The sequence below is a fragment of the Hemiscyllium ocellatum genome, chromosome 47 (assembly GCF_020745735.1).
Source record: "Hemiscyllium ocellatum isolate sHemOce1 chromosome 47, sHemOce1.pat.X.cur, whole genome shotgun sequence".
Classification (NCBI taxonomy): Eukaryota; Metazoa; Chordata; class Chondrichthyes; order Orectolobiformes; family Hemiscylliidae; genus Hemiscyllium; species Hemiscyllium ocellatum.
This window is the reverse complement of record NC_083447.1, coordinates 21085728-21110522: the sequence shown is the minus strand read 5'-3', so window position 1 is coordinate 21110522 and position 24795 is coordinate 21085728. Positions and strand designations below refer to the sequence as shown.

At 42.0% G+C, this 24795-nt stretch overlaps 1 protein-coding gene across 6 annotated transcripts in view; it reads left to right on the top strand.

Moving 5' to 3' along the window:
• The window catches only part of LOC132836765 (uncharacterized), a 179964-nt gene that overhangs the window by 11884 nt on the left and 143285 nt on the right, over positions 1-24795 (top strand). For all 6 annotated transcript variants that reach the window (XR_009647396.1, XM_060856214.1, XM_060856216.1 and 3 more), the window contains exons 3-4: positions 9442-9685; positions 17757-17861. Coding sequence is in view for 5 of the 6 variants with exons in the window: in XM_060856214.1 (XP_060712197.1) it covers positions 9442-9685; positions 17757-17861 (349 nt within the window). In the remaining variant the exon portion in view is untranslated. The remainder of the gene's footprint in view (positions 1-9441; positions 9686-17756; positions 17862-24795) is intronic.

The window sequence follows — 24795 nt, the reverse complement described above, 5'->3', positions numbered from 1 at the left end:
AGGGCCCCTAAAGAATCATTGAGTTCATCTCGTTCAATCACAGGAGATGGGAGAGATATTAATTGAATATTTCCATTGGTTTTTACTGTGGAGAAAGAAATGCCGGCTGAAGAATTTGGAACTAAATACTGATGTTTTGAAAACAATTCATACTACAAGGGAGGAAGGACTGGAAATCTTAGAAAATATAAAGTAGATAAATTTCATGGGTTTGTAGGAAGTTAGGAAGGAAATTGCAGGCCCCCTTGTCGAAATATTTGTATCAACTATAAGTACAGGTGAGGTGTCAAATGATTGGAGTGTAAGAATGTAAGGAGAAGCTTGGGAGCTGTAAACCTGTGAGTCTGACTTTGGTGGTGGTTCAATTGAAGGAAGTGATTCTGAAAGATAGGATTTATGTGCATTTGGAGAAGCAAGGAATTATTAGAGATAGTCAGCATGGTTTTGTGTGAGGGAAATTGTGTCTTACAAACTTGATTGCAATATTTGAGGAAGTAACCAAAAAGACTGATGAGGGCAGAGCGGCAGACATTGATTACTTGGACTTTAGTAAAGCCGTTGACAAGGTTTTTTTTTTAAAAGATATTTTTATTAGAAATTTAATATTTTGACAGATTTACAAAAAACAGAACTTTCAAGCACAAACATTAATATAAAAATAGATCTTAAATATATAATCATCAAAATTCAAAGGAATGATACTAAAGAAGAAAGAAAAACAATGAAACTCAGTTAACTACTAATCTAATCCACAATTATCCAGAGTGTATAGTTGAGTCACTTACATCCTTCAAACAAGAGAAAATGTTCTCTAATACACTCATAACAGTATAATAAAAAGGAAACTATTTCCAAACAATAAGAACAAAAAAAAAATGTTTGAATGGAGATCCTCCCCCTTATTCTCAGGGGGCCTTACTTCCTTTCTAAAGGTCCACCATATCCTCTCCCAAACAGTGTCCCACCCTTGACCCGGGCGCTCCTTAATAGGATTTAGATATAATACCGAGCTAGAGTTAACAGTGAGCGCCCCACCCCCACCCCTCCCCACCCATACCTGAGTATATCTGATAGCATCAATGCCACGTACAAACACACATAACTATAAAATTACAATTCCAACAAATTACAGTTAAGTATAATAACATAAAATAGCAAGGGAAGACAACCCTGCTCCCAGAAGCAAAAGTAAAGTAGAGTAAAGTATCCATTTCTCCCCACGGAGTGTGGAAGAGGCAAGCCAACATAAATTGTCTCTTACGATTTATTTAAACGAGTCTAAAAGTTCCTTAGCCTCTTCTGGTGATCTAAAATTATACTCTGATCCTTCGTGGTTAAAGCATAACGTCGCTGGGTAGCGTAAGGTGTATTGAATATTTAAGTTCCTTAGACATTTCTTCACATCATCAAACGCCTTCCTCGTTCGTGCCAAAGCCGGGGAGAAGTCCTGAAATAACATAATCTTGGATCCTTCATGAATCATAGCTTTAGGATCCTTTCCAAGCTTTCTGGAGGCATCCAGGAGTATCTGCCTCTCCCTATAACTCTGCAGCTGGAACAGGACCGGGCGTGGGCGCTGGTTTGGGCCAGATCCGCGTACTGCGACCCGGTAGGCCCACTTCACCCTTACCCGGTCAGTTTCAGCCCCCAGGTTTAAAAGCTGGGGCAGCCATCGCTCCAGAAATACTGCTAACTGTCCTTTCCCTTCTTGTTCAGGGAGGCCCAGAAGACGGATATTCTTTCTCCGATTTCTATTATCCAGGTCATCCATGTAGATTTCAAAGGCCCGGACTCTCTGCTCCAGAGCTCGCACCTGTTCTGCAGCTGTTTGTGCTGCAGCCTCGGAGGTCGTGGCCTTTAGCTCCGCCCCCTTCACTCGGCCCTGTAATTCCTCGAGAGCCTGGCTGTACTTTTGTAGCTTTTCTTCGAATGCATTCCATCTCTGTCTGGATTCTGCAATGAAATTGACGAGTGTCGTTTCCAGCCTGGCAATCATCTCTTCAAGGCCTGTTTTTACATCAGCTGCAGCCGGAGGAGGAGAGGAGGGTGGGGGAGGGGTCTTTGTTTTCTGAGAGCTGCGGGATCCCTTTGGTTTACTCATTATCCACTTAACATTAAACTGCTTAAATATAATAGTAAACAGCTAATTAAGGTCAGAAATTTTTTTTGGGTGGTTTGGTAAGTGTGGTGGGGGTGAGTAACTCACTTTACCCAAGTTTTGGGAAGAGCACTGTAAACTCAGACTTGCTGAGTCGCCGCCATCTTGGATCTCCTCCGTTGACAAGGTTGACCAATTAGTAAAATTAGATCACGTGGATTTGAGGGTGAGCTTGCCAGTTCGATGCAAAATTGGCTTGACTGGAAAAGTTAGAGGCTGGTGATGGAGGGTTATTTTTTGGATTGGAGGCTGTGGCCAGCAGTGTTGAACCGGTATTAATGCTGAGTCCATTTTTGTCATTTATGTAATGACTTTAGGTGAGAATATTGAAAGTATGGTTAATAAGTTTGCAGTTGACACCAAGATTGGTGGTATACTGGACAGTGAAGAAGGTTATCTAAGATTACAAAGTGACCTTAATCAATTGGGTCAGTGGGCTGAAGAGTGGCAGAGGGAGTTTAATTTGGATAACTGCAAGGTGTTGCATTTTCGTAAAACAAAAGCAAGACTTGCGCAATCAAAAGTAGGGTCTTGGGTAATGTAGGAGAAAGTGAGGACTGCAGATGCTGGATATCAGAGCTGAAAATGTGTTGCTGGAAAAGCGCAGCAGGTCAGGCAGCATTCAAGGAGCAGGAGAATTGACGTTTCGGGCATGAACTCTTGGGTAATGTAGAACAGAGTGAACTAGGGGTTTAGGTGCATAATTATTTGAAGTTTGCATCTATAGGGTGATTAAGAAAGCATTTAGCATGCTTGCCTTCATTGCTCAGTTGTTTTGAGTATAGCAGCTAGGATGGTTATGTTGAGGTTTTTTTAGATTCCATACAGTGTAGAAACAGGCCCTTTGGCCCAACAAGTCCACACCACGCCTCCAAAGAGAAACCCACCCAGACCAATTTCCCTCTGACTAAAGCACCTAACACTATAGGCAATTTAGAATAGCTAATTCACATAACCTGCATGTCTTTGGACATGTGGGAGGAAACCAGAGCACCTGGAGGAAACCCACGCAGACAAGGGGAGAATCTGCAAACTCTACACAGAGGCTGGAATCGAACCTGGGTCCCTGGCTTTGTGAGGCAGCTACCGTGCCACCCTGTTGCACAGGACATTGGTGACGTCTCTTCCATTTTGAGAGAAGGACAGATCTGAAGTGAGAATCAGGAAGGGAAGTTGGATAGAAATTAATTTGCCCATCATCTCTATGATCATTGACCTATGTTTGTTTTCAGTCCACGAATGCCCACCTGCTGTTTAAAAATCTCATTTGTTCTGTCTGTCTGTGGCCTCCACCTCTCTATCTCCATAACGTTCTGCAACATTATGACTTTGAGATCGGCATTCCTTCTGCCTAAGGCTACATATCCCCCGACTCCCTTTGTCCCACTGTTGGCTGCTGTGAAATGTAGGACCTCAAAGACGGTTATCTCAGAATTAATACCAATGCAACAAGCTAGTCAGAGTAGAAACAGCAGGATATATAGGATGAACATGTGCAGAAAAGATGGTGTGAGGAGGATGGTTTCAGACCCGTGGGGCATTGCGTTCAGTTCTGAGGGAGGTGGGACCTGTACAAACTGGATGGGTTACACCTGGGGAGAACCAAGACAGATATCTTGGGTGAGGTATTTATTAGAGTGGTTGGGTAGGATTTAAACTAGTGTGGCAGGGGGATAGGAACCAGAGGAGTAGGGCAGTAGATGCAGAAATTGAGGAAGAGGTAGAAACCAAGGCAAACATGACTAAGAGCATGAATAGTCAGGGAAATGCTGCTGGACAGAACAGGGGAAGTGGTCTAAAATGCATTTGTTTCAATGCAAGAATTATAATAGGCAATGTAGATGAACCTGGAGCTTTGGTTAGTATTTGGAACTATGATACTATTGCAATTACAGCGATTTGGCTGAAAGAGGGACAGGACTGGCAGCTAAATGTCCCAGGATTTAGATGTCTCAGATGTGATAGAGGATGTGAAAAGGGTAAGGGAGTTGCATTACTGGTAAAGGAGTGGCTCACAGCTGTCCTGAGAGGGACTTGTGCAGCACGGCAATATGGGTAGAACTCAGGAATACGAAAGGTGAGATCACAATGCTGGGAGTGTGCTACAGGCCTCCCAACAGCCAGCAGGAGATTGAGGAGGGAATATGTGGACAGATTTTGGAAAGATGTAAAAACAGCAAGGTTGTTGTGTTGGGTGATTTAAAGTTCCCCTGTATTGACTGAGACTCACTTTGTGCTAGGGGCTTGGATGGGGCAGGATTTATAAGGACCATTCAGGAAGGTTTCTTGACACAGTATGTAAACAGTTCAACCAGGGAAAGGGTTATACTGGACCTGGTTTTGTGAAATTAGTCAAGGCCAGGTGAGTGAAGTTTCAGTGGGAGAGCATGATGAGAGTAATGACCATAATACCATGAGTTTTAAGATACTCCTGGATAGGGATAGCAGCAATTCTTGGGTGATGGTGCTAAATTGGAGGAAGGTGAGCCACACCAATATTAGGCAGGAACTAGAGAATTTTGATTGGACATGTGGGCGTATTTCAAACGGCAATTGGTAAGCGTTCAGGAGTGGCATGTTCCTGCGAGAATGAAGGATAGGTATGGCAAGCTACATGAACCTTGGATGACTCCTGGATTTTATGACCTTAGATAAAAAGAAGCAGAAAGCATACATAAGGTCTCCGAGGATGGGAACTGACAAAGAGCTTTGAGTATATAAGGAAAGTAGGAAAGAACTTAAAGAAGGCATTAGAAGGGCTAAAACGGGTCACAAAAAGTCCCTTTCAAACAGGAATGAGGAGAATTCCAAGGCTTTATTTATAAAAATAAAATGCAAGAGGGTAGCTAAGGAAAGGGTGGCCCACTCATTGACAAAGAAGGAGTCTATGTGTGAAGCCAGGAGAGTTAGGTGAGGTCCTAAACGAATACTTTGTGATGATATTCACCAAAGAGAAGGAATTGGTGGAGGATGATCTCCAGGAAGGGAGTGTCGAATTTCTAAGCCGTTGCTACTGAAAAGGAAGGGTTGTGTGCTTTAAAAAGTATCAAGTTAGTTGGGTCCTGATTGAAACTATCCCAGAATATCGAGGGAGGCGAGTGTTGACAGACATATTTGTATTCTCTTGCCCTAGGTGAGGTCACAGAGGACTAGAGAATAGCCAGTGTTGTCCCATTGTTTAAGATGAGTAGCAGGGATACTCCAAGTCTATGAGTCTCTCATTGGTGGTAGGGTAACTATTGGAAAAGATTCTCACGGTCAAGATCTATACGCATTTAGAAGCAAATGGCAATATTAGCTTTCGACAGCACAGTTTAGTGCTGGGAACGTGATGAAAATGATTTGAGGGAAAAGTCATTGATGTCTGCATGGGCTTTAGTAAAACCTTTGACGAGGTCCTACATGGCAGTCTGGTCCAAATGGTGGAGTTGCATGGCATCAGGGAGAGCTGGCAAGATGGATACATAACTGGCTATGTCATAGGACACGGGGGCAGCGGTGGAAGGATGCTTTTCAGAATGGAGGGTTTTGACTAGTCATGTTCCATAGGGATCAATGCTGGGAACTCTGCTGTTTGTGGTCTACATAAATGATTTGGAGGAGTGTGACTGGTCTAATTAAGTTTGCAGACGACACAAAGATTGATGGAGTTGCGGATAACAACGAGGATTGTCCGAGGAGACAGCAGGATATAGATCAGTTGGAGGCATAGGCAGAAAAATGACAGGTGGAGTTTACTCCGAACAAATGAGAGGTGATACATTTTGGAAGGTCAAATACAGGTGGAAATTATACAGTGAATGACAGAACCCTTAGGTGTATTGATATGCTGAGAAATCAGGGTGTGCAAATCCACAGATCACTGAAGGTGGCAGCAAAGGTAGATAAGGTAGTAAAAAAGGCCTCTGGCTTGCTTGCGTTCATTGGAAGGAGCACTGTGTATAAGGATAGATAAGTTATGCTGCAGCTTTCTAGAACTTTAGTTAGGCCACACTTGGAATATTGCATACAATTCTGGTCACCACACTACCAGAAGGAAGTGGATGCTTTGGAGAGGCAACAGAACCGGATGTACGCTGGGCGTATCAATTACTATGAGATGTGGGTTTTGTGGGGGAGAGAGTTAGTCCATACCCCCTGGGCTTTGATCTCATGAATTCATTCCTTCAACTCTGTTGTGCCCTCACAAGATCTCTCAATTACTTGCCTTAATGTCATCATCTTCAGGTAGGTGTACATTTTTATTCGTCTTTTAGTCCTCTAACTACCTTCATTAATGCTTAATTGTTCAGAACATTTTTAAAGACTAAATTAATGGAATTGGCATGAAAGGGGAGAACATACAAACACGTAGAAATGTAAAGGCTAACAATAGCCAACATGGATTTCAAAAACAAAAAGTTTTAATTGTCCATTTTTTTTGAACAGGTATCAGAATAAAGGAGGGTATTATATGTTTAATTTCTATTTTTCATAAAGGTTTTTTGGAAGGCCTCTGAGGTACCACACATTAAACCAATAAGTGAAGTTGGGGAGAGTTGAGTCAGGGGAACAAATGGCAGAATTGACTACTCACTGGCTTCAAGACAGGGTAGTTATTCTGAATGGTACTAATTTCTCCCTAAATGCATCAATGCTATTCACTTTAACCTCTTCACTTCAGTCACCTCTGTAGTAGCAAACTCCAAATTCTCAGCACTCTCTACAAAATAGTTCTCCCAAAATCCCTGTTGGACTTTTTGGGGACTGGCTTACATCAATGGTCTCTAGTTATGCACTTCTCCACAAGAGGAGACATTCTATATCTATTTGACAAAGCTGGTTAGAATTGTGAAGACCTTTGTTAAATCACCTCTCAAACTTATTTTCTTGAGAAGAAATAGGAACACCAAGCATCTTCACAAAGCCACAGGGACGCCAAGAGACCATACCAAACTAAACTAGAGTCCCAGACTAACCACACAAACACATGTGGACTATGGCAAGGCTTACAAGATGTAACAAGCTATGAAGCCAAATTGGCACTGCCCTCTTAACCTGACCATCTTCCTTTCTACTGACCTATCACCATCACCACCAACCTTTGCGTACCTATTGCCGTCCCAGCTACCTTTCTGCTAGCCCCCACAATTTATTTCTCAGCCCCCTTCCCCCTCCCCAGTCCTAATGAAGGGTCATGCGCAAAATGTCAACTGTCTTGCTTCTTGGATGCTGCCTGACCTGCTGTGCCTTTTCCAGCTCCACACTTTATCGACTGACTCTCCAGCATCTGCAGTCCTCACTATCTCCACCTTGATTTGGAGATGCCACAACCACCTGATGAAGGAGCGGCACTCTGAAAGCTAGTGCTTCCAATTCAACCTGTTGGACCTGGTATAACCTGGTGTGTGATTTTTAACTATCTGCACCTTGAGAGTAAACCCATGGAAAGCAACTAGCCCGGTGGAGTCCTCAGCTGTGTACTCTGATTCTTTGTGGACGAGCTATCAGGTGTATTTGCAGACATATTTCATATCTCTTTGACTATGATATGAGGTTCCCACCTGGTGCCAAAGGAAACTCTAGCAACAAGCCTTACTGACTACTGCCTGGTGACTCTGACATCCATCATTATGAAGTGCTTCAAGACATTAGTAGTGGCACACATCAAATCCACCCTCCCAAACTGCCTTGATCCGCTACAATTTGCCTACCGTTACAGCAGGTCCATGGAAAAAGCCATCTCCCTAGCCCTACATTTGTCACTGGAACATCTGGATAACAAGGACACCTATGCCAGATTTCTAAGCATTGATTTAATTTTGCCTTTAATACCGTAATTCCAACCAAACTATCTCCAAATACAGCAACCTAGAGCTCTGCTTCCCTCCTCTGTAACTGGATCCTTCACTTCCTTACGAGTCTTAGAAATGTTGGCTGGAATGTTTTGGCAACAGATGTGATGCTGTATTCACCCATTCTAGATTGAGTGTTGGGAGGACTGATGTAGCACAGTGGTAGAGGCCATACTTCCAAGCTACAGAAGTCCTGGATCAAAATTCCACCTGCTCCAGAGGTGTGTTGTCATATTTCTGAGCAGGTACATAGAATGCACTTAACCTACACATCCCTGAACTCTGTGGGCAACTTAGCTGAGTCAATTCACCTAATATGCACATCTTTGGATTCTGGGAGGAACCTGGAGCACCTGGACGAACCCTATGCAGGCACTGGGAAAATGTGCAAACTCCGCACAGACAATCACCTGGAATCGAACCTGGGTCTCTGGCGCAGTGACGCAGCAGTGCTAACCATTGAGCCATTGTGCTCCCCCTAAGAAGATTCAAAAGTTTGAAAATGTATACCAACAGATTCAATGGACTTTTATGAACAGACCCCTCATATTAGAATTGATCTTTCTTTGCATTTTCACTATATTCTGCGTTCTGTTCTGTTACCCTGATGTGCTTATGTAAGATGTGATTTGTCTGGTTAGCATGCAAAACAATACTTTTCAATATCTCAGTACATGTGACCATAATAAATCAAATCAAATGAAGGGACTTTGCAGGACACTTCCAAGACATTTACTTTGAGCTAATTGCTTGGATTTCTCGAAGTCGCAAACCAGAGTTTTTTTGTTGTCAGGAGCATGGCTATTTGTTATTGTTTTGAAGTTCGACTGGGTTGTAGTATTTGAAGAATCAAGACTCCAGCTCAATCTTTGCCACCCTTCTGAGAAACCATCTTGTGAATCCTGTGTGAGTGCTAAGACCTCTTATTGATTTTCTAAAGAAAAAGAAATTTCAGAATGATAAATACTTGTCTAGTGATTGGTTCTCCTTGTACAAGAATGCCAGACTGAAAGCAAATTGGAACATTTCTCATCTTATCCTTTTATTGTCCTGGAATTGAAAACTATTTTGGCTACAAGCTGTTTTTCTAAAGTTTCCTTTTTTAAAATACATTGTGTGTATTGGGTTACTTACGATGAATATTTATGCTATCATATTTCAAACTGTCATGTTAATCAGCTTTACTGTTTTGTCAAATTGGTCTTATTTTTATAATAACCCAGTAATTTTGTTTATTGAATAAGCCTGGTTGCTGAATCTTCTGATTCAGAATGCAATATGGGATAGGAGTATATTTGGTTATTTTACTAATGTAGTGAAGAAAAGTTAATTTGTGCTGTGAATTGAAAAAGACTGTGCACTGTTCCAGGCTTGCTCATAATGGAGCATGCAACATTGCTTGCAGTTTCACCTTGCTCAGTGAATAATGTTCACTTTGTTTCCTCACAGGATGTTGGTAATAGTCAAAGGCCTAGGAAACGATGTGAAAAAAAAACCCTCTACCCTGCTGAAAATATCCACAGAACCGTGTCTGATCAAGAACCTAAGGAGGAACTAAAAACAATGATTCCTATAAAGGATGGTGCAGTAAGAATCCAAGAGAGTATGAATAATCGAGGGGTCACAAAAGAAATGAGAGAAATTGTGTCTGTCGAAAATGTATTGCAAATGGAGGGTTCATTCAATTTAAAAGGTCAGTGACAGATGGTCAGTCTGGTTTTATTGCAGGGTAAACCTGTACGAATATCCATTGTACTGTTAAAGTAATGTTGGTACCATTTTCCATCTCCATGTTCTTAGTCATGTTACCGCAATTTGTTTTTTGTTTGCTTGCTCCAGTTTTCCCTTCTGTTTTAAAGCTCACCTTTTAGAGCATGGTCTTCAGTGTTGACTACTTTGCATTACCTCGTTGGAGTGGCAGTTTCTCCTATATGATCCTCTGATGGGTGTTGGCAGGTTATTAGGGGACAGTAAGGACTGTAGGTCAATAGATATGAAGCTGGAAAAGCACAGCAGGTCAGACAGCATCTGAGGGGCAGGCAAGTCAATGTTTCAGGCCTAAAGCCTTTGTCAGGACTGGGAAGGAGGAGGGAGCCCAGAGGTACATAAGGGGGGTGGGGGCGCCAACTTGAAGAATAGGCGGGATGGTGATAGGTGGATGCAGGTAGGGAGTTCGTGAGTGGGAAGGGTGGAGCAGGTAGGCGAGTGGGAAGATGCCCATTGCAAACCTGCTGACTCTTACAACTACTTCGACTACATCTCCTCTCACCCCGCTCCTGTAAAATGCTGTCCTGTACTTCAATTCCTCTGCCGCTGCCATATCTGCTCCCTGGATGAGACGTTCCACTCCAGGGATCCCAGATATCCTCCTCCTTCTAGGGATTGTAGTTTCCCCACCTCAATAATTAAAGATGCCCTTAACCACATCTCATCCACCTCCTTAAATCCCAAAAAGATATTTCTTTCCCTACACCTGTTCACCATCTGCATGTATTATGCGCTCTGCGACTCCCCATCAACTTCTCCACCACATCCGGTACCTTTCCCTATAACTGTAAGAGGTGCAACACCTGCCCATACCAATCCGTCATATCTGTCCAAGGCCCTAAACAATTCTTCCAGATCCAACAGAGATTCACCTGCACTTCATCCAACCTGATCTATTCTTACTGTTGCTCCCAGTGTGGTTCCCTTTATCTAGAGGAGACCAAACGCAGACTGAGGGACCAGCTTGCAGAGCATCTGTGCTGTTTATGTGTCCCCCAACCCGTTTCTCATTTGCCATCCATTTTAATTCCTCCTTCCACTTTCCCACTGTGAGGTCAAAGGAGGAACAACACCTTATATTTTCCTTGGGAAGTTTACAGCCCAATGAACTCAACATTGACTTCACCAGTTTCAAATTCCCTCCTTCCCCAGCCCAATCCCATGTCCAGCCCTCCCCTTCCTCCTCACCGACCTGACCTGACCTAACCTGTCCATCTTCCTCTTCACCTATCTACTCCAACTATTCCACTGACAAATCACAATAACCCCTTACCTACATCTACCAATCACCATCTCACCTATCCTTCCCCAGCCCCAGTCTCTTCCTCGATATACTTCTGGGCTCTCTCCTTCCTCCCCAGCCCGGATGAAGGGTTTCGGCCAGAAATGTCAATGTTTCTGCTCTCGGGTGCCGTCTGACCTGCTGTGCTTTTTCAGCTTCTCATCTGTTATGTCCACAAGAGGTATTATAGTCCTACCTTACCATTTTCTCTGGGCCATGTGGACTTCCCAATAAGAGATGGTTTCATTGCATGCATTCATCCATCTTTCATCTAATTCAATGTTGGTTGTACGAACAAAATGTTTTACGGATATTGACTGACTTGTATTTTCCAATATTCTGCTAGTATGTACCTTAACTGCTTCAGCACAGAATGAACATTGATTCCTGAATCTTCTGAGGACCTTCTGTTCAGTGTCAAAGTAGGTATTGGATTTCCTATATGCTGCTGGAAGTCATCTACTTCTTTGAAACTCTTCCAGAACCAATTTGTTATCTGTACCTTTTCATGGAAACATTGCTTGGATAAGAAGCAAAGCACTGTTTATCATTTTGGAAACATTAACACTTTATAATATGCTTAGAGCACTAGAGAGATAAAAGTTAGCCAGGAAAGACCTAAAGAGAGCGCTAAGAAGAGCCAGGAGGGGGCATGAGAAGTCATTGGCAGATAGGATCAAGAAAAACTCTAAAGCTTTTGATAGATATGTCAGGAATAAAAGAATGACTAGAGAAAGATTAGGGCCAATCAAAGATAGTAGTGGAAAGTTGTACATGGAATCCAAGGAGACAGGGAAAGCACTAAATGAATATTTTTTCATCAATATTCACACTGGGAAAAAACAATGTTATCGAGGAGAATACTAAGTTACAGGCTACGGTATGAGACTGGATTGAGGATCACGAGGAGGTGTGAGCAATTCTGGAAAGTGTGAAAACAGATAAGTCTCCTGGGCCTGATGGGATTTTTCCTAGGATTCTCTGGGAAGCCAGAAGACTGTAGAGCCTTTGATTTTGATCTTTATGTCGCCATTGTCTACAGGAAAAGTGCCAGAGACTGGAGGATAGCAAATGTCCCCTTGTTCAAGAAGGAGAGTAGAGACAACCTTGGTAATTATAGACCAGAGAGCCTTAATTTGATTGTGGATAAAGTACTGGAAAGGATTATAAAGTATAGGATTTATAATCATCTAGAGAGGAATAAGTTGATTAGGGTTGGTCAACACGATTTTGTGAAGGGTAGGTCGTGCCTCACAAACCTTATTGAGTTCTTTTGAGATGGTGGCCGAACAGGTGGATGAGGGTGAAGCATTTGATGTGGTGTATGTGGATTTCAGTAAGGTTGTTTGATAAGGTTCCCCACAGTAGGTTATTGCATAAAATATGGAGGCATAGGATTGAGGGTGATTTTAGCGGTTTGGATTGGAAATTGAAAGAAGTCAGAGGGTTATGGTTGTTGGGAAATGTTCATCCTGGAGTTCATTTACTAGTGGTGTACTGGAAGAATCTCTTTTGGGACCACTGCTGTTTGTCATATTTATAAATGACCTGGATGAAGGCATAGAAGGATAGGTTAGTAAATTTATAGATGACATTTAAGGTCGGTAGAGTTGTGGACAGTGCTGAAGGATGTTGCAGGTTACAGTGGGACATTGACAAGCTGCAGAGCTGGGCTCAGAGGTGGCAAATGGAGTTTAATGTGGAAAAATGTGAGATGATTCACTTTGGAAGGAGCAACAGGAATAAAGATTCTTGGTAGCGTGGATGAGCAGAGAGATCTCACTGTACCAAGTGCATAGCTCCCTGCAAGTTGCCACCCAGGTTGATAAGGTTGTTGAGAAGAAATAGTGTGTTAGCTTTTATTGGTAGAGGGATTGAGAGCCATAAGGTCATGCTGCAGCTATGCTAAATTCTGGTGTGGATGCACTTGGAGTATTGCGTACAGTTGTAGTCATCACGTTTTAGGAAGGATATGGAAGTATTGGAAAGGGTTCAGAAGAGATGTTGCCTGGTATGAAGAGAAGGTCTGATGAGAAAAGGCTGAGGGACTTGAGGCTGTTTCCGTTAGAGAGCAGAAGGTTGAGAGGTGGTTTAATAGAGGCATTTAAGATAATCAGAGGGTTAGATTGGGTGGACAGTGAGACCCTTTTTCCTCTGATGGAGATGACTAGTACAAGGGGACAGAGTTTTAAATTGAGGGGTGATAGATATAGGACAATTGTCAGAGGTAGTTTCTTTACTCAGTAGTAGGAGTGTGGAATGCACTGCCTGAAACAGTAGTAGACTCGCCTACTTTCAGGGCATTTAAATGGTCATTGGATAAACATATGGCTGAAAATGGAATTATGTAGGATAGATAGGCTTCAGATTGGTTCCGGTTGGCGCAACATTGAGGGCCGAAGGGCCTGTACTGCACTGTAATGTTCTATGTTCTGAATGATTTATGTTCTATGCATTAATTAGTAATTAGGTTTCTTAAGGTGATTCCTTGTATTTAACATTATTGAGCAGGGGGTCTGCTACAAGTCTTGGACTTCAGGTTGGTGTAAATGTTTTTTCAAAAGGAAAGCAGGATTGCAATTTAAGCAGCAGCTGTAATTAAAGTATTCAAGTACATTTAAATAAAGTATATAGGCCACAATAAGAACTTTCGCATATCAATTCTTGTTCGTATGGTTAATGTTGGTAAGATCCTTGTGAAATTTTATTTCTCCATTCATGTTGTTTCATTGCAGTATTGGAGCTTTCCTTGGGATGGCATGATTATGACTAAGAGTTAAAAAAGGAAGAACACTCCCTGTTCCTACTCCCTAAATACTTAGATTTAACTGGCTTTCTCTAAGAAGAAATTTTGCATGCTGGAATTTTGAAAATTCATTCATAGGATGTGATGTTGGTTGGACCAGCATTTATTGCCAATGCTTAGTGCCCTTGAGAAGTTGCTGATGAGCTGCTTTCTTTGAACCAGTGGTGTCCATTTGACATAGGTAGACCCACAGTGCCATTCTGGAGTTTGAGCATTTTGACCAAGAACACTGAAGGAACAGTGATACATTTCCGAGTCTGGATGTGACTGACTTTGAGGGAATCTTGCAGGCCGTGTTTATCTGTTAGGAAGATAAACTGAAGGGTTTAGAAGGTGCTGCAGGATTTCTAGCCTCTGACCTGCCTTTGTCATTATATTACCTATATGGCTAATCTAGTTTAGTTTCTTGTCATTGGTAACCCAGGATATTGCTAGTGGGGATTCAGTTATGGTAATGCAATTGAGTATCATGGGATAGCAGCTATGTTCTGTCTTGTTGGAGGTAGTTAGTTATTCCTGCTTCTTGTGGAATGTGAATATTACTTGCTACTTGCCAGTCCAAGCCTGGATATTTTACATGCCTTGCTGCATTTAAGTCTTGAACATTTTAAGGAGTCTGAGGAAGCACAAATGTGATGAACATTGTGCAACCACCAGTGAACATCCTGTCTTCTGATCTTGTGATGAAGATCATTGATGAATCAACCAAAGATGGCTGGATATCATCCTGATGCTGAGATGATTTGCTTCCAGTTATCACAGCCAACTTCCTATCTGCCTGGTATTAAATAGAAACATAGAAAATAGGGGAAAATTAGGCTATTTGGCCCTTCGAGTCTGCTCCACCATTCACAATGATTATGGTTGTTCATCCAACTTAGTTATCCTGTTCCTGCTTTCTCCCTAAAATCTTCTGATGCTTTTTGTCCAAGAAGTATATCTCATTTCTTGAAATCATTTCATTGTTTTGGTCTCGAGTGTTTTCTATGACAGAGAATTCCACAGGCTCACCACTCTCTGGGTAAACTTTGACTCCTGGTTCTGCTCTTGCCAGTCATCGGGAATACCTTTCCTGCTTTTATTCTGTCTTGTCCTATTAGAATTTTATAGGTTTCTGTGAGATTCACCCTCATCTCCAGTCTTTTAAACTCCACTGAATATAGTTCTAACTGATCCAGTCGCTCTTTATGCATTGATTTCTGGGATAACAGAACCAGTCTGGTCCGATCAATTGCCAAAAGAGATTCCAATGATCCCAAAATGTGAATTCTTCTCCCATATACCAGCTCCTCAGCCATGCATTCATTTGCTCTATCCTACTATTCCTGCCATCACGAGCTCGTAGAACCGGGAGTAATCCAGTTATTACTACGCTCGAAGACCTCCGTTTCGAATTTCTGCCTAACTCTCCATAACCTCCCTTCAGAATCTCAACCTTTTCCCTATCTATGTCATTGGTTCCAATGTGGACAATAGCCTCTTGCTGGCCCCTCTTTCCCCTTGAGAACATTCTGCACCCTCTCTGAGACATCTTTGATCCTGGCAACAGGGAAGCAACACACCATTCTGCTTTTTCGCTGCTGGCCACAGAAACGTCCGTCTGTACCTCGGACTAGAGAATCCCCTAACAAAATTGATCACTTGGACCCCGAAAGGCAAGGTCTGATTAAGGATAGTCAACGTGGCATTGTGAGTGGGAAATCGTGTCTCACAAACTTGATTGAGTTTTTTGAGGAAGTAACAAAAAGGATTGATGAGGGCAGAGTGATAGATATGATCTATATGGACTTCAGTAAGGTGTTCAACAAGGTTCCCTTTGGGAGACTGATTAGCAAAGTTAAATCTCACGGAATACAGGGAGAACTAGCCATTTGTATACAGAACTCGCTCATAGGTAGAAGACAGAGGGTGGTGGTGGAGGTTGTTTTTTCAGACTGGAGGCCTGTGACCAGTGGAGTGCCACAAGGATCGGTGCTGGGTCCTCGACTTTTTGTCATTTACATAAATGATTTAGATGCGAGCATAAGAGGTACAGTTAGTAAGTTTGTAGGTGACACCAAAATTGGAGGTGTAATGGACAGCGAAGAAGGTTACCTCTGATTACAACAGGATCTGGACCAGATGGGCCAATGCACTGAGAAGTGGCAGATGGAGTTTAATTCCGATAAATGCGAGGTGCTGCATTCTGGGAAAACAAATCTTAGCAGGACTTATACACTTAATGGTAAGGTCCTAGGGAGTGTTGCTGAACGAAGAGACCTTGGAGTGCGGGTTCATAGCATCTTGAAAGTGGAGTCACAGGTAGATAGGATAGTGAAGAAGGCGTTTGGTATGCTTTCCTTTATTGGTCAGAGTATTGAGTACAGGAGTTGGGAGGTCATGTTGCGGCTTTACAGGACATTGGTTAGGCCACTGTTGGAATATTGCGTGCAGTTCTGGTCTCCTTCCTATCAAAAAGATGCTGTGAAACTTGAAAGGGTTCAGAAAAGATTTACAAGGATGTTGCCAGTGTTGGAGGATTTGAGCTACAGGGTAGGCTGAACAGGATGGGGCTGTTTTCCCTGGAGTGTTGGAGGCTGAGGGGTGAGATTTATAGAGGTTTACAAAATTATGAGGGGCGTGGATAGGGTAAATAGGCAAAGTCTTTTCCCTGGGGTCTGGGAGTCCAGACCTAGAGGGCATAGGTTTAGGGTGAGAGGGGAAAGATATAAAAGAGACCTATGGGGCAACTTTTTCACACAGGATAGTACGTGTACGGAATAAGCTGCCTATGGAAGTGGTGGAGGCTGGTGCAGTTGCAACATTTAAGAGGCATTTGGATGGGTATATGAATAGGAAGGGTTTGGAGGGATATGGGCCAGGTGCTGGCAGGTGGGGCTAGATTAGGTTGGGATATCTGGTCGACATGGAAGGGTTGGACCAGAGAGTCTACTTCTATGCTGCACATCTTTATGACTCTAATTCCCATCGATTCTAGCTTTGCTGGAGCTGGTTAATTCCATAACATTTAATTGCAAAGAAGAACTTTGTGGCACACACTGGTACAGGCTGAGGGAAGACCCTGTAGCGAAGAGACAGTTGCATGGAAACACTTGTCTGGGTTGCCTGCTCAAGTCCATAACCATAACTTTGCAATTTGTTTCCCTAGGTCTATGCTTAAAATTACCCAGAGTAACCAAGAGTAAGCTCGCTAGGTTGGCTACTAGGTTTTAAAATAGAAATGTATTCACAAAATTAGACAATGAAACGCAAAGAGCAGAATAAGGAACCTCTACAGAACTCAATCTATCGAAACTAGACTTAATTTTGCTGTACCAAATATACACAACAGCTCCAATAAGCAAACCCCCTTAAACAATATTTAAAAAATGGAACAGATGCTTACAGGTTGACATTAGAAGGGCAGGAAGAGAGCGATTGAGTTTCCACAAAGGTCGCTATTGAACTCCTAACTAGTTCTGGACTGAACTGCTCAGCTTAAGAGCTGACCGCGCCCCTTTCATTATACAAGTCACTTCCAACACGTGACCACTTTGGCCTGAAGTGTCATCTGTTTACATATAAACAAAAAGGTCTCTCAATGCCCTTTAATCTCTGTACCAAGCCAGTCTAACCGGTGCCAGGAACACTTTATTACCCCCTGGGGATAAACAAACCCAGTACCCTTGAGAAAAGGAGCAGCTTTTAGAAAAAAGGACCAGCTTTGTGACACATTGAACAAGTTAAGACCGAAAGTATTTGGTGTTCACTGTAGAACACAAAAAATTGTTGAAAAATTTCATTTTGATTCTTTGAACACTGGGAGAATTTTAAGGAATTTCTTCCAAATCTTGGCTTTCTGAAAAGCAGAGAATGCTTACTTATTATGTTCGCAATTCCTGATACCTAACTGTAAAACGTTCCAAACAGGTTCTCTCGGTGACCCAGTGGAGATTGGAAAACTTGAGCAGAAATTGCGGAATGATTTGCGTTGGAATGGGAAGCATGAAATCCTTCACCCAGCACTACGCAAATGTTAGTACCTTTTTCTCTTGGAATGTAGTTAAAGTTCTTTTGTTAAATATCCATTCCAGTATGCTGGTTCGTTCAAAGTTTGGAAATGGACATAAATCCCAGGAGCAATGATCTTGCATTTCAGATCCAGGTTAAAATTAAGCTAAGATTCAGCAACCACAAACTCTAATATTAAAATAAAGCATTTGCTGTCCCACAGTATAGGGAGGTTTGTGAGCCACTGTTGACACCCAGAGTTATATCAAACATTAAATTCTCTTACTACAAATTTATTTAAATTCCACCCTCCCCAAAAGATGGCAGTTGAACCCATGACATACAACCATAATCATAAAGGTCTACAGCACAGAAAAAGGCACTTTGATCCATTAAGTCTGCACCAGCCAAAAACAACCAACTAATTATTCTAATTCCATTTTCCAGCACTTGCCAAAAGACTTCAATACCTCCAAAATGTTTTGCAGGTGTCTTCCTTTACCCCACTTGCAGGCAGTAAGATCCCGGTTTCTACCATCCTCTCGTGGAGAAAATAAATTTTTCTTCGCCTTCCCTCTTAATCTTCCCAACAGAGGGAAAGGGTCCTTGATGTTCACCCTATCTCTGCCCCTTATAATTTTATCTTTATCATCCCAGTCTATCCAATTTCACCTCAAAAGTAAAACCCTCCAGCCCAGATAACATTGTGTTACACACTTCTCTGCACACAGTCCGGTGCAAATACGTCCTTCCTACATGTGACTCAACCATTAGTCCAATCCTTTATGTTATGAATTCAGATAAAATAATCATTACTACTAGATCCCAATGTGCTACACTAAGGTTGAGGAGTAGAAGAGCTCTTGTTTTCATCCAACTTGACATAATAATTTTTGATGCGGAGTACCAGCTGCCAGGAATTGTTTCTGTTCCTAGAATAAATAAATAAGATTTATTCAGTCCTTGATTTGTTAATCATTACCTTTTTTTTGGGGGGTGTTGATTTAGCATGTGCACATTCTCCAAGCCAGGCAATAGCCATTTTAGTGTTTAGTTGGAGTTCCTTAAACCCATTTTTAAGTTAGTCAGCAGACATTCCTCAACATTTGGACTGTGCCACAGTTACAGTCTGGATGGCCTTGGGAGCTCCAATGGTGTTGGAGCTGTACAGAGATCTTAACCAACTCCGAAACAATCTAAAATGGCCCACTGTAGCCAAGAGAGATTAAAATTAGTGGACAAGTGGTAGTGAGTGATTTTTGGAAACTTCCTCATGCAAATCCTCTTGCTGCAGGCCCTCAGTTGTTCCTTCTTTGCATGTTAGGCTTAACCACACGAGTCAGAGTAGCCCTTTTCTCATGGCTTGTCTGTTGTCCTGAAGTTTAGACGTTTCCCTCTACTTGTAATTTTAATCCCTGTACTTAAAACAAAGATTTGCATTTATGCAGCAGCTATAATATGGTGAAATGTCCCATCTTTTTTCAGTGGAGTATAAACAAGCAAAATAAATTTGCAACTTCGGCATGTATAGAAGCAGTAGAATAGGTAAATTAAAAATTTGGATAGAGAGAGAGTTTAAAGAGCATCGAGGTTTAGGGAGAGAATTTTGAGCTAAAGGCACAGCCACCATTGATGGAATAAGAAAATTGGGGATGTTTAAGAGGCCAGAATTTGCGTAAATCTTAGTGGGCTGTAGGGCTGGAGCAGGGGCAGGGCAGGCAACAAATAGATTTGAAAATGAGACATGGGACCTGTAGGAACTAAAGGGATCGGTGAGCACAGAGATGAAAGGTAAACAGGATTTTGTATGAGTTAGGATATAGATAGTAGTATTTTGGATAAGCTCAAGTTTACAGTGGGTAGAATGCATTGAAATAAAAGCAAAGTACTGTGGATACTGGCAATCTGAAATAAAATCAAAAGGTTCTGGAGAAACACACCAGGCCTAGTAGTATCTGTGGAGAGAGAGAAACAGGTTTGTTTCGAGACCAATATAACTCTTCTGCCTATTTCAGTCTCCACAAATGCTGCCAGACCTGCTGAGTTTCTCCAAAACTGTTTTTAGGGCAATGGAATAATCAAGTCTAAAGCTACCAGGGGCAATGATGAGCAATTCAGCAGCAGCTGAGCTGAGTCAGAAGATGAACTACCTTGATGCTGAAGAGGAAATGTAGTTGCAAGTCAAATAGTAATATAAGCCTTCAAACAGTAACCAGCAAGAAGAATGCAAAGAAATTTTAGTAATCACCTTCAGTCAATGTCCGTGTATCTCATTAACCCTTGAGGTTGATTTGATTAGAAAGAAACATGAAAGATAAAGGACTGTGTATTTAATATCAAATTGAGTGTGGTTGTAGGGATGGGAAGATTTGAAACAAACTTATTTGTTAGATATTTTGAGAAATTCAAAACATAAAGTAGTGAGACTGCATGCTGATTGGGAGATTGGCTGTCAGTAACACTTGTAGAGTTGTAGATGTACGGCACAGAAACAGACCTTTCGGTCCAACTCGTCTATGCTGACCAGATATCCTAACCTAATCATTTGCCAGCACTTGGCGCATATCCCTCTAAACTCTTCCTATTCATGTATCCATCCAGATGCCTTTTAAATGTTGTAATTATACCAACCTCCACTACTTCCTCTGGCAGCTCATTCCATACATGCACCAACCTTTGTGAAAAAGTTGCCCCCTCACCCTAAATCGATGTCCTCTAGTTCTGGACTCCACCCCAGGGAAAATACCTTGTCAATTTACTCTCTCCATGACCTTGATGATTTTATAATACTCTATAAGATCACCCCTCAGCCTCCGCCACTCCAGGAAAAACAGCCTATTCAGCCTCTCCCGATAGCTCAAGTCTCCCAACCCTGGCAATACCCTTTTAAGTCTTTTCTGAACCCTTCCAAGTTTCACAATATCCTTCCGAGAGGGGAAACACCAGAATTGCACGCAATATTCCAAAATTGGTCTAACCAATGACCTGTACAGTTGCAATATGACCTCCTCCCAATCGTATGTTCTGTCCAGTAAAGAAAAACAGACCAAACACCGCCTTCACTGTCCTATCTACCTGCAACTTCACTTTCAAGGAGCTATGAACTGCACTCCAAGTTCTCTATGTTCAGCAACACTCCTCAGGACTTTATTGTTAAGTGTATAAGTCCTGCTCTGATTTGCCTTTCCAAAATGGAGCACCTCGCATTTATCTAAACATGAAACTTTATCTACCCTCCTCTGCCCATTGGCCTTTCTGATCCAAGATCCCATTGTACTCTGAGGTAACCTTCTTCGCTGTACACTACACCTCTAATTTTGGTATCATCTGCACAATTGCTAACTATACCTCCTATGTTCATATCCAAAGCATTTATGTAAATTACAAAAAAAACTGATCCTTATGGCACACCACTGGTCACAGGCCTCCAGACTGAAAAGCAACCCTCCACCACCACCCTCTGTCTTCTGCCTTTGAGCCAGTTCTGTATCAAATGGTTAGTTCTCCCTGTATTCTGAGATCTAACCTTACTAATGAGTCTACCATGAGGAACTTTGTTGAATGCCTTACTGAAGTCCATAAAGATCATGTCCACTCCTCTGCTCTTACCGATCCTCTTCATTACTGCAAATAACTCAATCAAGTTAGTGAGACATGATTTTCCATGCACAAAGCCACGTTGACTATCCCTACGCAGCTCATGCTTTTCTAAATGAGTGTAAATCCTCTCCATCAGGACTCCCTCCAACAACTTGTCCATAACCGATGTCAGGCTCGCTGGTCTATCATTCCCTAGCTTTCCTTACCACCTTTCTTAAATAATGGCACCACATTAGCCAACCTCCAATCTTTTGGCACCTCACCTGTGACTATCGATGATACAAATATCTGAGCAAGGAGCCCAGCAATCACTTCCCTAGCTTCTCAGAGAGTTCTAGGGTACACCTGATCAGCTCCTGGGGATTTATTCACTGAGGTGCATTTTAAGACATGCAGCACCACCACCTCTGTACTATGGACATTTTTCAAGATGTCACCATGTATTTCCTTACATTTTATATCCTCCATGTCCATTTCAAAGTAAACACTGATGCAAAATACTTGTTTAGTATCTCCTCCATCTGTTATGGTTCCACACATTGGCTGCCTTGTTGATCTTTGAGGGGCTCTATTCTGTCTCTTGTTGCCCCCTTGTCCTTAACATATTTATAAAATCCCTCTGGATTCTCCTAAAGCCTCCTTGCCAAAGCTATCTCATGTCCCTTTTTTACCCTCCTGATTTCCCTCTTAAATATGTTTCTATTATCTTTACACACTTCTAAGGATTCACTCGATCTCTGCTGTCTATGCCTGACATGCTTCTTCCTTTCTCTTAACCAAAACCTCAATTTCTCTCATCTTTTAGCATTCCCTACACCTACCAGCCTTGTCTTTCACTCTAGCAAGAACATACTGTCTCTGGATTCTCATTACCATATTTTTGAAGACTTACCATTTTCCAGCCATACGTTTACCTGTGAACATTTACCCCCAATCAGCTTTTTGAAAGTTCTTGCCTAATACCGTCAAAATTGTCCTTCCTCTGATTTAGAGCTTCAGCTTTTAGATCCGGTCTATCCTTTTTCATCATTATTTTAAAACTAGTGAAATTACAGTCGCTGTCCCCAAAGTGCTCCCCACTGACAGTTCAGTCACCTGCCCTGACTTATCTCCCAAGATAGGTCAGGTTTTGCAGCTTCTCCGGTCAGCACATCCACATGTTGAATCAGAAAATTTTCTTTTACACGCTTAACGCACTTTCACACTTAACAGTCCTGTCCATTCCTGAGCCACATCTCTGTAATTGTTATGACATTCCAGTCCCATGTTTCTAACCATGCCCTGAGTTATCTGCCTTCCTTGTTATGCTTTTTACATTGAAATAAATGCAGTTTAGTTTATCAGTTCTACCTTGTTCTTTCCTTGTTCCTACCTGCCCTGACTGACTATCTCCTTTTACCCAACTATAACAGTCTCAGATTGATCTCTTTCCTCACTATTTCCCTGTGTCCCATCCCCCTCACCTTACTAGTTTAAATCCTCCTGAGCAACTCTAATAAATCTCCCTGCCAGTATATTAATGCCCTTTAAATTCAGGTGCAATCCGTCCTCCTTGTACAGGTTACGTCTATCCCAGAAGAGATTCCCATGATCCAAAAATTTGTACTGTTCTCGCTTGCACTGGCTCCTCAGCCATGCATTCATCTGCTCTGTCCTCCTGTTCTTACCCTCACTAGCTCATAGCATTGGGAGTAATCCAAATATTACTAAAAGGACCTGCTTTTTAAATTCCTGCCTAACTTTTGTATTCTCCCTTCAGAATCTCATCCTTTTCCTTTCCTATGTTTTTAGTTCTAATGTATACAATGACCTCCTGCTTGTCCTCCTCCTCTTTGAGAACGTTCTGCACCCTCTCCAAAATATCCTGGATCTGGGCACCAGGGAGGCAACACACCATTCTGACTTCTCGCTGCTGCCCACAGAAATGTTTATCTGTGCCTCTGACGAGAGAGACTCCTATCGCAATCGATTACTTGGAACCTGATGTATCCCTCGTTACTTTAGAGCCAATCTCGGGACCAGAAACCTGGCTGTTCCTGCTACATTCCCCTGGGGGTCCTTCACCCCCTACATTTTCCAAAGGAGCATTCTTTTCTGAGGTGGAGATAGCCGCAGGAGACTCCTGCACTACCTGCCTACCTCTCTTACCTTTCCTGGAGTTAATCCATCTACCTGACTGTATCTGCGGCTTTTCTCCCTTTCTATAATTGCCATCCATCACTCCCCCTAGCTGCTGTAAATTCCTCATTGCCTCTAACTGCTGCTCCAAATGATCCATGTGATCTGAAAGGATTTGCAACCAGTCAGTTCTCACAGTCATAATCATCAGTCATGTGGAAACTGACCCTAAACTCCCACGTCCGAAAGAAAGAGCACATCACTCTACTAAAGGCCATTTTTGCTCCTTCACAATTGACAAACCCAGAAAATAGTATCATCTTATTGCTCTAAAAACACTGCTCTAGGCTAACTTAATACTTATGGCTTATATTTTTAAAAAAAATTTAATCAGTGAAACAAATAATGAACAAAGAACCCATTCTAATCACGATTGTAGATTTACACTAAGGGTACACTAAAAAAAACTATGCACTTATCTGTTCCTGTGCTGTGAGTTTTTTCACCTAGGTTCCCCCAAGGTCAGCTGTGAATTTTGCTGTTTGTTATTTTTTCCTTGGCACACTCCAATGTCCAGAGATAGTTGAACTCAAACAGCAAAGGCAATATCTGGGCAGACTCACTGCTGTGTCAGACAGCAGTGTAGGTTTCTTTGTTTGACAATGTGGTCACTGTCTTTGTCTGTCCTCTTCCTTTTTAAGGTACTATTGTTTTGACCTTTTGTTCCCCCAAAGTTCCAAAACAATGCAGCACTATATAAAACAGTGATTGTTCCTCCTGGAATTCAAGGAAATCCCTTCAACACCTAAAATACGTCAAAAAAAGAAGCACCTGTTACAACCACAATTTTTTTCCTGATCTCTATCTTGGATTACCCAGAATCCTCTGTCTTATCGTAACATTTAAAAGATAATACACTTGCAGTAACAAAAGTTTAATTTTTTGTGTTGGTTTTAATGAATAAGTTTAAAGATAAAAATGGGAAGCAAAAAGTGAATGTACATCCTTATAGCTATTATGGAGTTGCTGCAGACTAATATCAAATTTGGATGTTTTAAGATAACCCTACACATCTTGCCGAAAGTTGCTGCGCAATTTAACCATAGATAAGCCTTGCAGTAAATTCTGGCCCAATGTGTTTTTCTGTTTTTTTTTTGAAGGTTTTCCCTCCTCCCTTCCCAACTTCCTTGTCTTTAGTTTCTATTATCCCTTGGAAGGAAAGTGAAACTTACCACATTGC